The sequence below is a fragment of the Mustela lutreola genome, chromosome 11 (genome assembly GCF_030435805.1).
Source record: "Mustela lutreola isolate mMusLut2 chromosome 11, mMusLut2.pri, whole genome shotgun sequence".
NCBI lineage: Eukaryota > Metazoa > Chordata > Mammalia > Carnivora > Mustelidae > Mustela > Mustela lutreola.
The window spans coordinates 73,331,731-73,345,787 of record NC_081300.1 but is presented as its reverse complement, the minus strand read 5'-3'; the positions used below and the strand labels follow the sequence as shown (position 1 = coordinate 73,345,787).

General features: G+C 46.2%; 1 protein-coding gene across 1 annotated transcript in view; it reads left to right on the top strand.

Moving 5' to 3' along the window:
* Positions 1-14,057, top strand: part of MYO18B (myosin XVIIIB) — a 250,714-nt gene that overhangs the window by 110,668 nt on the left and 125,989 nt on the right. The window contains exons 26-27 of the mRNA XM_059139951.1: positions 12,830-12,949; positions 13,266-13,374. Coding sequence (XP_058995934.1) covers positions 12,830-12,949; positions 13,266-13,374 — 229 coding nt within the window. The remainder of the gene's footprint in view (positions 1-12,829; positions 12,950-13,265; positions 13,375-14,057) is intronic.

Genomic DNA, 14,057 nt, shown 5'->3' with positions numbered 1-14,057 from the left:
TAACTCTGTGGGGGCATGCTGTCCTTGTCCCCATTGTGCAGAGGAGGAGACTGAGGCTCTGGGATATTAGGTCTCTTCCCAAGTTCACATACCTAGCATGTGTAGCACTGAGATTCAAACCTGTATCATCTAACTCCAAAGAGAAAAATTTTTAACAGAGTCAGAAAAGCACAAATCATGAGGAAGAATGGATAAATTGTACTATGTTAAAGTCATCAACTTCTTGCCAAAGAGGTCAGTCCAGGCGGCACGCAGGAATGTTTATTAAAACATAAAATGAAGACACACCACCTACTGGGCCATGAAAATTGCAACACATATAACTGGCAAAGAGTATTTGGACATGTAAAGAAAAACACTCCAGTAGGTGGAAAAAAAAGGGGGGGTAAAAAGAGGAATTGGCAAGTCCCAAGAGGGGAACTCTCATTTCAAGAGTTCCAGTGTCCTGAAATTCAAATGTCCAAGAGACTCATGAGAAGATGCTTAACTTAACTAGCAATCGGGAAATGCAAATTAATACCACAATAGGTACCGTTTCACACCGCACCTTGAATTGGCAAAATCCTAATCTGAGGAAGCCAGTTGTTGGCAAGGATGTATAGCAACAGGAATGGTCATAATGCCCTGGGAGTGTAAATTGATTTCTTCACTCTTGAGCAACTTGACCTTGTCTCTGAAAGTTAATCCTGTCCCTATGCTGTGCTCTAGCCATTCTATCTTGGGTATATGCTGGAAAATGTGTCTCACTTACCTAAGAAGAGACGAGAAGTATAGAGGAGTGACTTTGTCATGAAAAAATGTTAACAACCACGTAGGAGTCTATCAATAACAGAAAGGATGAACATATTTTGTTAGATTAAAAATTGACTTGCTAAGACTCCTGGGTGGCTCAGCCAGTTAAGCTGCTGCCTTCCGCTCGGGTCATGATCCCAGAGTCCTAGGATTGAGTCCCACATCGGGATCCTTGCTCAGTGGGGATCCTGCTTCTCTTTCTGCCTCTGCCTGCCACTCTGCCTGCTTGTGCTTGCTCTCTCTCTCTCTCTGACAAATAAATAAATAAAAGCTTTAAAAAAAATTGAGTTGCTAGAAGTAGAAATGAATACAGAGGCAAGAAAACTGTGGTCCATAGGCAGAACCCCACTGGCCACAATTTCTTTTTTGTAAATAAAGTTTTATTGGCATACAGCCACACCCATTCATTCATGTGTAGTGTCTGGTGGCTTTCATGTTACAATGGCAGAGCTGAGTAGTTGTCAGAGACTCTATTATCTACAAAGACTAAAAAATATTTACTGTCTGGCTCTTTATAGAAAACATGTCCTGACTCTTCAACTAGAGATGAATCTACATGGATTGCCCTCAAAAACATAACACTGAAGAAAAATGGTTTAAGTTATGAGAGAATCCTTAAAATATGATATTGGACATACTACCTTTTAAGTATGCAGGACAATACTGTTTATGGAGTGGGGCATCTGCTGTATGGTCTTGGTGTGAAGATATTTCATGGGAATCCTAATTCGGGGAACTGGTCCCCTCTGGGGGGGGAAAGGGACATGTGATTGGAAATTACATCTCGGGGCTGGGGGTGTGACCACCTGGCTAATGTCTTCTGTCCTTAGTTGAGTGTTGAGTTCACAGGCTGGGGATGGGGATGGGAGCCAGATGGTCCCTGCCCCCAAGGGAACTACTGCAAATTCCAGATTCCTAAACAAATGCATAGAATATAACATGTTTGTGGTTGTGGAGCGATGGGTAGATCAAGGAAGAGCTGTTCACAGAAACTAGCTGTTCCCTTTAGTTTTTCAGGGCTAGGACTCTAGTAAGTCACTTGCGTAGGGCATGAAATTTAAAGGGGTGCCAAAAAGTCAGCAAGATAAATCATATTTCAATGCAGGATCTTTTAAAATGTAAATTGATGCAAAAAAAAATCCATGATGAGCCAAATACCCAAATTTCAAATAAACGCAGGACTGGTGGGCTGGGATTAAGGTGACGCCAGTAAGGCAGTCGGCACAGTGTGATCCTGTCTCCATTTAAATTTTTGATGTTTTATTCATCAAAGATTTTTGGCATTAATTTAAACTTTCTTAAATATTGCATTAGAATGTTATTTATCTTGGTTTCTGAGTTTCTCGGCACTCCCTGAAGTTTTGCGCCCAGGGTGAGTGCTGTGCCCATCTCCTCCTTAGCCCCAGCTGTCATTCGGAGCCTGGGGTGGTACTTCAGATCCAGCTAGGGAGATGGCAAAATTGTGTCCTTGCAAGGTCCCCAGTCCAATTGAGGGAGACAGAACACAAGTAAATAAACAAGAAAACTACTTTTGGGTGGTCAAGTGCTATAGATATTAAGCAGAGGAAGGTGGTAGTCAGACAGGGGGCTCTGAGTGGTCCAGGACAGCTTCCCTAGATTGAGATGTTTGAGTCTAGTGGTAAATCATTTGGTGTCACCATCTGTGCACAGATCTGGGGAAAAGAATGGAAGTGGCAAGTGCAAAAGTTCCTGAGGCAACATGGGATAATATTTGCCAGTTTAGAGCAAAAACTGGAGCTTTTCACACCTGTGAGCCTGTGGTGCTATTATTACCAGTAATAGTGTTTGATTTTCTATGTGGATAGTGGTGGCTATAATTGAGTTCATGATCAAGACAATAAAACACATTCTTCTTCTTCTTTTGACAGCCCAGGTTGAGCCTGGCTAGCTCACATGGGGAAATGGAATGAAGTCTGGGGTGGTGGTTATCTCTTTTCCACCGTTTCTCATTCCCCTTACATTTGTGTCCACTCTTCCCACCAGAAGTTCTCTCTCTGACTCCCATGGACAAAGCAGGGACTCCTGGAAGGGACAGTCACAGCACATAGAGTTAGGAGAGTCTGGGTGGAAAGGCTGCACCATGGGTCTATGCCTTCTTGGGGAAAGTAACTGTGAAGTAGGAGATGAAATGACGCTCAAGTACCCACCCCTCTCCACGGACTCATTCAAGTCTGTAGCGAGCACACAACCTGACCTCTCTTGCACTTGGCTCCAAGTAGCAATGGTAGAGCAGCAGAAGCAAGAAATCAGAGAGCTGTGCATGGGTTGGGAATATCAGTGACTTCCCTGTAGACACTCCTTCCCACTGAGCTGACATTTGATACAGTAATTCATCATCAACTGTCAAGTCGGACTTGGGGGCTTGGGGTGCCTCCACTGCCAGGGGAGACTGAAGAGAATGATGAGGTGAATATCATCTAGAGCTACAGCTTGCCCAGTGCTGGGAGAAAGAAGGGAGGGGACAGGCTTCTGAGACCTGAACCAAGCCTTCAGAGTGTCAGCGCCCCCCAAGTATTCTACTCAGGTTCTTTGTGTCTCTGTATTATACATGGGTATGAAAAGACATATAGGGCTTGGCAAAAGTAAGAGAAAATTTAAAAGCTAAGAGCGTCGGAGCAATGGGAAATAAGAGTTGAAGGGCATATCAGACCAGAGGAAGACTTTGGAAATGGAAATTTACCATGAACCTTAGACCCGCTCTCTCTTCACAGACTTAGCATGGGCTGTGCCCTCTACCCTTCTTACCCATTTAATGCCTGGTCATTCCTTTTCACCCAGTTCAGGTGGTATACCTCTTCCAAGAAGCCTTTTGGCTTAACATTTTGTTAAGGATGGGTTGGCCCCTACTGATGTGTGATCCCCGGATCTTGGGCTTCCTATCGCTGCATTGATGGGTGTGTCCTAACTGCCTGCCCCTCCCTTGTACCGCCTCCTTCCCCCCTTCCCATGCTTGTGTCCCAGCTAGAAGGTAAAGCCCTAATAGCAGGGGTGTGTCTTTGCTCATCATAGTGGCCGAGGCCCTTGTACAGAATAGACACCAGATGGGTGAATGGAGCCATGAAAGTTGAACTTAAATGTTGATGCTGAGCTCCCTAGCAACCAAAGCAAAGAGGGAAGCAAGATATCCCAAAAACACATTGTCTCTAGGTTAAACACAGGTACGCACGCACACACACACACACACACACACACACACACACACATCTGTTGCTTGAGATAATATTAATTTTCCCTGGTATTGAGATATTAGAGAAGCTTCCTCTATGAGTCTACATGAAAAGGGGCACTAAGTAATCTGGCAAAGGACAATGTCAGTAATGTGCATATACTAAATAGAGGAGGGGATCTCTAGGAGTGCTTTTGCAGACATTGTCTTGAACTGCAAGCCAAGGGCATGAAATCAGTTCCCTAAAAATTTCAACTAGAAGGAAAAGCAGAGCTTTATTCAGGAAGCACATTTAAATGGACTGAGTGTTACCGTTTCTTCATCCTCCTACCCAGATTCTCTCCCCACCCCTTCCTCTTGCTTCTTTTTAAACCTTATAGTTAAGGTCCAACATACAAAAGAGTACACATCCGCTAAGTTTTCAGCTCATTGAATTTTCACAAATTGAACACATCAAAGCAATCAACACCTGTATGGAGACACAGGACATTCCTGGCTCCTTCCAAAATACCCCCACCCCACAGCCCTTTAAGTCACTGCGCTGCAAGGGTAACCGCTAAACAGACTTCTAGCAATATAGATTAGGTGGGTTTTTTTTCTCCTAGTTTTGAACTTTTCCTAGATACAGTCAAATGTGTGTGGTTGTGTTTGTGTGGTTTCTTTCATGTGACATTGTTTGTGACAATCATCCGAGTTGTGGATGGTTGGGGCCTATTCATTGTCACTGCTGTATAGTACACCATGTGTATAGAGCGTTATTGACTCATTCTCTCCTTCTCTCATAAATGAGCATTTGGTTGTTTCCAGCTTTGGGCTGTCATGAATAAGCCTGCTGTAAACATCCTTCCACATGTGTTTTGGTGCACGTATCATGCACTTTCTGTTAGAAATGCACTCAGAATGGAATTGCTAGTTTTTGAGTTCTTTCTATATTGGGTTCTAATTGACGCAAACAGTTTGCTTAATTGTATATTCCAGTTGGCTCTTCCATGGCAGTGGGTGAGCATTCCAGTTGCCCTGCACTCTGACCAGCACAGGGTATTGTCCTTTTCATTTAGTGGTTTTGTTGGCGTGCAGGAATCCCACGTCATGATTTTTAATTTGTGCCCTTTCACAGGTGTTTGAAAATTTGTTACCCTCTTTGGCAGAGTGGTCTTTCAAACCTTTTGGCCATTGTCTACTAGTTTCCTTATTGATTTGTAGCAACTCTTTATATACTGTGGATATAAGTTCAGTTGTTGGATATACATGGCATAGATCTCTTCCTCTGCTCTGTGGCTTGCCCTTCTGGATGAGAATCAGAAGATTTATTTTCTGAAGTTTTGAGTCTCTGAAGAGACCTGCCAAAGCACTAAGAAGAGGTCAAAGGACTCCAAAACTCCCAAACCTGTATCATTGGCAATAGATACACTTCTTTGGTTTCATTCTGTATTTTACTGATTTCCAGATGCATGCTATTTTCCACCTTTCTGTGTCTCTGTAATTATGAGCATCTTGACAATCACTGGCATCTTGCACTAAAAATTGGCAGCACTTTCTTTTCTTATGTTCCATAATGGTGCATCTTATCATCAGAGGCAGCTGAGATTTGGTGATATGTAGCATACTGGGGCCCAGGTGAGATTTTTTTTGAAGAAAGGTCTTTCATTCTTTCCCTTCCCCCCAAAAGCTACTATGATTTTTTTTTAACCAGTTGCTTTATACTTTACAGAGCATCCATATCACCTGGGGGAGCTGTGTACATTGCAGATTTTCCATGCCATCTCCCGAAGCTTTGACCCAGGAGGGAATCTTCGGGGATGGGCATCCTTCACTGCTTCTTTGTAACAAGCCCCAAGGTGAATCTGATGCAGAGTCATGCCATGTGAAAGCAGTGGTTCTCATACTCCAAAGCGTGTTGAAATCCCCTGGAGGATGTGTTAGAATATAGTACGTTGCTCTGCAGCCCTAGCAATTCTGAGTCAGCAGGTGTGGGGAGGCTCTGGAGGTTTGGAATTTCGCATGTGCTGTCAGGTGATGAGAAACCTGCCAGTCTGGGGACCACACTTGAAGGAATGGGTGGAAGGCACTTCCTTTCCTGTGGTTCTACTGTCTTAGAAGAGTTTCTGTTGATCGTTGGGAGGCAGACAGTCCTTTGGGCCACGTATCCCGAAGATATCCCTGGCCCCGTTCATGGCCTCTGCACCCCACCCTCTTGTCTCTGTAAGAGGGGGGAAACAATTGACAGAAATGTTGCTAAAACATGGTGTGCCTCATCAGTGGAAACTCCATTTGACTAGGCTTATTAAAAAGACAACATTATTGCAAAATGATTTAAGTGCTTCATTTGCGAAGGAGCCGAAGAGGAGATGAGACGCCTCCAGGAAGCAAGCTATAAATATTCCTCAAGCGTGCAAAAAATTCTGCCTGGATGCCAAGTGGGGTTTTTTATTTTCACCCGAAAGCAGGTCTCTCTTCTTTTAGGGATTTCCTATAAGGCTGTGGGAGCACATGGAGAAAAATGAGAATGGGGTGTTTTCTTCCTTCTCTGGAATATCTTCTGGGTTTTCCTGAAGACTTTATTTATAGCCAAAGACAGGTCTGTGCACTCTGGATGTCTAGTCTCATCAGCTTGAGAAGTTTCGCTTTTTGGTAAGGAATAGCTGAGAGAGAATCCACCGGCATACACCAGGATTTGGTTTACGTTCAAGAAAGTGTATTTGCAAAGAGCTGGGGAGCTGGTGCTGGCTAGTCATGAGCGTGGCCAGCAGAAGATAATCTCTAGGAGGGAAGGGGAAAGACTTGCGAGGGGTCATGTGCTCATGTGGTGACAGTCTAGATCGTATATCAAGTCTTCTGACTCCTGGTGCTCTGCTACACCTCTGTGCCTCTGGGGACTGGATGTGGCAGGCTTGTCATTCCCAGGAGAGTAAGAAAGCCTGGGTACCTTGGGATATTAGAGTCTCTTGAATCTGAACTACTGGGACATGCTGGGGAGAGTGTCCTTCCAGCAGAAAGCTGGCTGCAGAGGTCTTCTGGCCAAAGTCTGGGCATAGTCATGGATGATCATGGTGGGCTTAGCTGAGGCCCCACAGAGGAGTGCACAGCTGGAATATTCCGAGTGCCTTAGCCAAGATGGGGGCCATCTTGTTTTCTCTACCTACTTTGTAATACAGATGAAAACCTGGGGAACTGGACGAGTTAAGGTCAGGTCCAGGAGCAGAAGGTGGATGAGGGGCAGGTGGCTTTGGGCCCTCGTTGCCTGGTGTACATACCCGTCTTCACCTATCACCACCACCGCTAACACATATGTGATTACATCTTAGCTCTTTTTATACCCCTCAAAGCATTCAATGCCAATGGAGTAAATGAACAAAATATTGTTGGATTGAATAATTAAAGTAACTTAATGAACAGTGTGTCTGTGCCAGGTGCTGTGACCCATCCTTTACTTGTTTTGTCTCATTCTACCTTCCCAACAAAGTACAAAGAAGGTGTGATTAGTATTCCTGTGTTCTAGAAGGGGACAGTGAGGACCAGAGAGGGAAAGTGATTTGTCCAATATCACACAGCTAGTGAGTAGCAGAGCTGGGCTCTGACCTTGGGTCAGGCTGACTCCAAACAGGCAGCGAGAGAGAAGGAGCAGCTCCTCCAACTGGGAATCGGGTCAGGGAGTAGCTCCTCCTTCCAGCCAAGCCCTGCAGTCCTGGTGGTGGGAGGGTCTCATGCCCACAGGGAGGCTATGGAATGGGGTCAGTTCCTGAATATGGCCCAGATCACAGGAGCTGGGAGAATCTTGTTAGAGGTTTACACGCCATCCTGAAGGGGAGGGCTGGACCAAAACACATCTTCAAGATGGGATGTGCGGGGGACAGCATCCCAGGGGTTATTTCCTCATTAGGGGGGTGGTGCTATGGCACTTTGAAGACCTCTTCCAAAGCTCATGGAAGACCCTCTCCCCACAAGGCCCGTCGATGATATGTCACCCCATGTGTCCTGCTCTGATGCATGACACCGCCTTGCTTGTGTCAGAGTGTTGTCAGTGTGGCCCCTTAGCCCGTTCCTACCGACATGCCCACTGACATGCCCACTGACACGCTGGAGTCTGTGGGTCCCTCCCTTGCTCCTTGGCTCCTGCATACATTATTACGCATTCTTTGAGCCCCCAATAAGCAGTTTGACAGTGTTTCTAGGAGAGAAGGTCCTGGAGCCAGGCTGCCTTGATTCACATCCAGCCCTGCCGCTGGCTGGCTGGGCGTCCTCAGGTGAGTGTCTGTACCCTGGCGCCTCAGGTCCTCATGTGGAACGCGGAGACGTCAGTACCTACCTCCCCCTGGTTCCTGGAGGGTTCTGAGGGTTAACTTGTGCCGGGCCCCTGGTGAGCACTCTCGGAGTAGTGACGATGATTAAGGTAGGTCCAGCTGGGGAGAGAAATACACAGGGAGGTGTTGGACCTGGTGCCCAGAGTGAGTTCCTGAGGAACCTTGGAGGCTGCCACTAAGTTAGGGAATTGTTCTGAAGGTCCCCTAATAACTGAGGCAGCTCTGAGGGCAGACACCATGCGATTGAAACCATGGCTTTAATCTCCTTGACAAGCAAACAGCACCCCAGCCAGCCAGCTCTGCGGCTGGACAGAACCTTTCCCTATTGATTAACCCCTACCCCCTTTTTCTGATTTTATTTTCCATTTTCTCTCTTAATCACCCAGGTTGACAGGGATGGGGCTTCTCTTCCACCAGGGGTGCATAAAGCTTTCTTTTTGGGCATGTCCCTCAATCGTGGTTGATCTTGCCTTTGAGCCCCACCTTAGCTGGTTGCATCACTCCCCCTCCCCCACCCACTCCTTCCATGTCTTCTCCAGGGGCACTGCTGACCCTAGTGGGAGTGGGACCTTGAGTCAGATGGTGGATGTGGGGACAGGGAGGTGCTGTAAATATGACTCAGCACCTGGGATTCAGGGCGGACTCCCTGTGGGACCTAACAGCCATGACCTTGAACAAAATCAGTTCGTGACTCAATGCCTCAGTTTTCTGTTCTGTGAACAGGGAACGACAGAAATGTCTCTCCCAGCATTCGGTGAGCGTGAGCTTTTTCTGCTATAAGGGCTTGTAATGAACCAATTGTTTTCTTTAAATTGAAACGTACTGGGAAGACAGTGAAAGGCCACCGCTTGCTCTCTATAGATAAGATCATTTGAGGAGTTTTGAGAGCTCTTGAATATGAGAGCCAAGGACAAGGTTGGGTTAAGAGACGTGGGTGTTCTACATGTGGTTTTATCTCCCCAGCTTGGCAGGCGGATCCGTGAAGGCAGAGCCTTCACCACACAGTTGGTGCTCACATAATGAATGACAAGGGACAGTGACAACCCAAAGGATCCCGTGTGTGCTTAGCATTTAATGTCCATCAACATTTATGGTTACCCACTGTTTCTCTCAAACTGCAAATGATGCCAGTGAGAGGGATAGATATTATTTCTATTTGACTCTGTGTAAAATATACTGTGAATTCATTCATTTCTGTCCCCTTCTCTTTGATAGAACTTTGGAGTCATTGTTCCTAAGGAGAAAGAGAGTTTCTGATGATTTGGCTTAAATGGTGGATCCAGGGAGGTTTTCAGAATAATTTCTAGTTAATTGGTCCTTGAGTAATCTGCAAGGATCCTTCTGGGTTTGCCGACCAGGCTCTCCTCTCGTTAAATTGGTTTTCATTTTATATTTGCCTAATAGCTCTGGGCATGGTGCCCAAAACTCACCTCTACGGATAAAGCCCTTGGGCCCCAAAATGTAGGAAGGGAGAGGGTTTAGTGGGGACAGGGGAAGGTCGGGGGCTACTTGTCTCTGTGAAAAGCGTCTGTCATGTCCCTAATTTGAAAGCATTAATTGTCCTTTGGGCTCTAGACTTGGGTTGTGTAGAACTCAAAATTAATGCCTTAAATTAATTTTGTGCTCCCTTTGCTCAGGCTGATTAGAACAAATTAAATTTCACACTAATTGGCTAAGGTGGGGAGAACACAATCCTGGTGTTTGGGATCAATGCTGATTGCAGGGATGGTGGGGGGCAGGGCATCAGGGCGTGATCTGGGGCATTCCCAGGTTGCTCCAGCCCATATTCAGTGCTCACTGCAAACGATCATTCCTCTAGGGCCAGTGTTGCTGTGTCCTTGTACGTAAGCCAGTCTAACTCGTCTAAAGCCAAGCATGAAGCCAAGATTAGGAAGAGATTCTGGCAATTTCTAAGGCTGTAATTCTTAAACTTGGTTGCCTTTAAGCATAATCATGAAACGTGTTGAAGTCCAGATCCCTGGGTCCCACCAAGGATTGCGGTGGTGTGGGCATTCTGGGAATCCTAGACGGGGCTCTACATTCTAATGACCACCCCAGGGGACCACCCCCAGGGGACTGCAAATGTGCAGAACACATTAAAGATACCAGTGTAAGGAACAGCAACAGGAAGCCCCACCCCAGAGACAGCCAGGAGAGCTCTGCCCTGGGAGAGCCCCTGGTTTGCAACAGGACTCATCTCGGCTCAAGTCCCTGCTCTGTCACTCACTTGCTATGTGACTTTGGAATGCTCCCCCTAAGCCTCCTTCTTCCCCGTGTCCATTGAAATACACATTTCAGTCTAAGCCCACACTGGTGTGGTCACCAAGATGGGAAGCCCATGGGTTGGAGGAGGGGGAAAAAAGATGGGGGGCCTAGAATGTTCTGGAGCAGCAATCCTTGTTTTTGTAGCTCAGTTTTTGGGGACTATTTTTTAAAAGATAATTTATTCGGTTTTGTGTTTTGCTGCTTACAAAAGTGGTTAAAAAAATCAACAGTGGAGAAATGCATTACAAGGAAATAGAGGAGTCCCCAGTGAGCCCACCCTTCTAGGGGGAAAGAAGAAATCCTTGATAACGGTGCAAGTACAAACAGAACGAAAACGGGAACATGCCAGACGTTCTATTCTGCAACTTTGCTTTTCTCCTTCCCCCCACGCCCACCCCACTCTCCACTATTGGCAATATATCTTGGGGACTTATTTTTTTTCCAAGTCAAAATGTATAGATCTTCATCCTCCTCCTCCGTGGGGCAGAGGAATGATTTTTGAGGCCACCTGTGAGCTGATGGTATTGATGGGAACTGGCTGGGGCGGCAGCTGGGTTCTGTGCTGGAAGGACCACTTAGAGTCTGTGACAATAGCCCGTAGTCGTTTCTCGGTGCCACGCACTGGGTATTATGCGAGAAGGAAGCATTTAGACATCTTCATGTACAACATTTATGGCATCAGATGGGAATGCAGGAAGGACGATAGACTTCCCCAATGCAATGCATTTTACTGCTCAGCCGACCATAGCCCCAGAGAGGAAGACGATCATCCAAGGTCACGTAATATGTTAGTTGCTGTGTCTGGACTTGAACCTTGTACCTTCCTCCTCCTCCTCCTCCTTCTTCTTTTCCTTTTCTTTCCCTGTCTTTTAACCACTGTGCTCCATGGAGGGAGTCTCTGTTTCCCGAACGATCCTTCTGTGTAAGGTCATTTCTGAGCCTTTTCATCATAAACACTCCACTTATAACCATTTCTCTCCTCATTGCTTTGGCATATCCTTGAACCTGGAAGGCTGCACTTTGGGACAATAATAGCACAGAAGTCTTGACCCATCTGGCATCTGTAGTTGGTCATTGATGGGAAAAACGTCGGTGCAAGTGGGAATTCATTAAAATATAAGTGTTTTTTATGTTTTTGCCTTGAAACAAGACTGCCTTAATTCACTGTATTTCTGAGGTAGGACCACAGCCTGTAGAGTGTGAGCGCCTAACTCACGACCCACTTCTTCCTTTCTTAGACCATGCCCCAAGCATGTGACTATGTGATTTCTCCTTTTGATTTCATTAGGGCAGAGCAAATGGTGAAGGAGTTCACTGGCAGAAACCTAATTTATTAATTGTTTTTTTCCTGTAGTTTTCACACCTGCAACTATTTGAAAAAGTAGATGTTTGAATTAGAATTTAAAGCATTTTAAGAAGCAGCTCTCATGCATTCATTTCTTCCAATGCATTCCCCCTAATTTTCATGGAAATGCCTTGCCTGGTCATATTTTTTTAGGTGTATGTAATAGCTAATTTAATCAGTAATTGTAGCAGAAATGCACCTGGAATAAATGGGTGGGGAACACACAACAAGGAATGGCCATTCCCTGGTAGAGGGGAGCCATAAAGAGGTTTTCTTTTCTTTCTTTCATTATTTGAGAGAGAGTGTGCATGCAGCACATGAGCAGTGGGAATGGGTAAAGGGAGAAGCAGACTCCTTGTTGAGCAGGGAGCCCAGTGTGAGACTGGATGCTGGACTCCAGGATCATGACCTGAGCTAAAGGCAAAGGCTTAAGCGATTGAGCCCCCAAGGCGTCCCCAAAGAGAGGTTTTGTAGCTTAGTGCTTTCCTATGTGGTGGGCACCTGTGAGTCTTACTGAGGAGAGCCTGTTGGTCTGTCCAGCAAAATGATTCACTGAAGGATGGGTAAGGAGATTTTCTGCTAAAACAACTTTTTAAATTGGGTCCTTACTATGTGCCAGCCCTGTGCTAAGCTTTATGTGGATGATCTCCTTTAATTCTCAAAATGATTCTATAAGTTATCTCCCACCCTGTAAAGTTGAGAAAACTGGGAATCGGGTGGGCATCCTGCCTGGTTCATGGTCACAACACTGGTGAGTGTTGGGCCAAGAATTCTCACTCATCAAGACCAATACAATTCTGACATCCACGCTCTTAACCATCTCATGACACAGAGAGCTGGTGATTTATCCCCGGGGGGTCCTGTGAAGGGTGCCTGGGGGGAGAAGGGTTGGTGGCCCTCCTCCCACGAGTGACCCTGTTGTAACCCTCCCCATTCCAGATTGCTGACTTGACCACAGAGCTCGCTGACGAACACTTCAAAGGGGACGTGGCCTGCCAGGTGCTGGAGAGCGAGCGGGCAGAGCGGCTGCGCACTTGCCGGGAGGTCCAGGAGCTGAAGGTGAATAGTCCCTGGGAGCTGTCGGAGGGTATGGTTGTGGCCAAGCAAGGTGGCTGGGAGTGGTTGGGCCTGCCCCCTTTGCCATCTGCCTGCGTGTGAGAGCGGTAAGCCTGTGCAAGGTACACTGGCTTGCAGACTCCCATGTTCAAGGTCTTGGAGGACATTTGGGTCTTCCTAAGGCTTGGCCTTGGAGGTGCCCTGAATGAGCACCGTGCAGAGGCCAGACAGTCCCTGGCTATGGGGGTATCACGGGGGGAAATGGCCAGGCCCAGACTCTGTCGAGCTCCAGTTTGATACGTTGAGGTCTTTCTTCCAGAGCAAGTATGAACAAGTCCAGAAGAATTTGGGGGAAGTGCAGAAGGAATTGGAAGAAGCCCAGCAGAAAATTCAGTTGAATGACTTGGAAAGGAGCCACACTAGAGGAGGTGAGCAGACCGGGAACTCCTGCGGTTAGGCGTGGGTGGAAAATGCCACCTTTTTGTTTCATTCATTCATTCATTCATACACACTGAGCACTGACTATGCTCAAGACATTGCTTTAGGGCTGACACAGCCCAGCGCTCCTGGAACTTCCGGTCTAGAGCAGACATGAGGCAGAGAACCTAACAATAGCCCAAATAGCAAATTATCAACATGACGTGTACACTTCAGTAAGAACACTAAGAATGTTAAAAAAAAAAAAAATGGCTCTATGGCAAAGCACCTTTAGAATTACATGAATATTTTTCATATAAATTTTGAGCAAGGTATTTCAGTCTTTAGAAGTGGAGTCAATGAAATTGCATCACTGGGTTGGAACCTAGACTCTGTCCCTTACCAGGTAGGTGGCTTTGGGGCAAGAAATGTGCTTCTCAGTTTGCTCTCCTTTGAATGGATGTCATCAGAGGTGATTGATGGAAACTGTTCATCCATGTTCATGGCTACCTTACTCTTAATGGCTGATGCTACTAATAGTGGGGTCGTTATCTGTGTTCGTAAACTCTGGAGAAGAAACTACTCCTGTCCCCACTTAAAAGCAGTGTTAGGCACTCAGGGGGTACTGGAGAGAAGACAAGGCCCCTGAATCACTCAGCGACAGGTGTGCTCCACAGAGCCAGGTTTTTTGCTT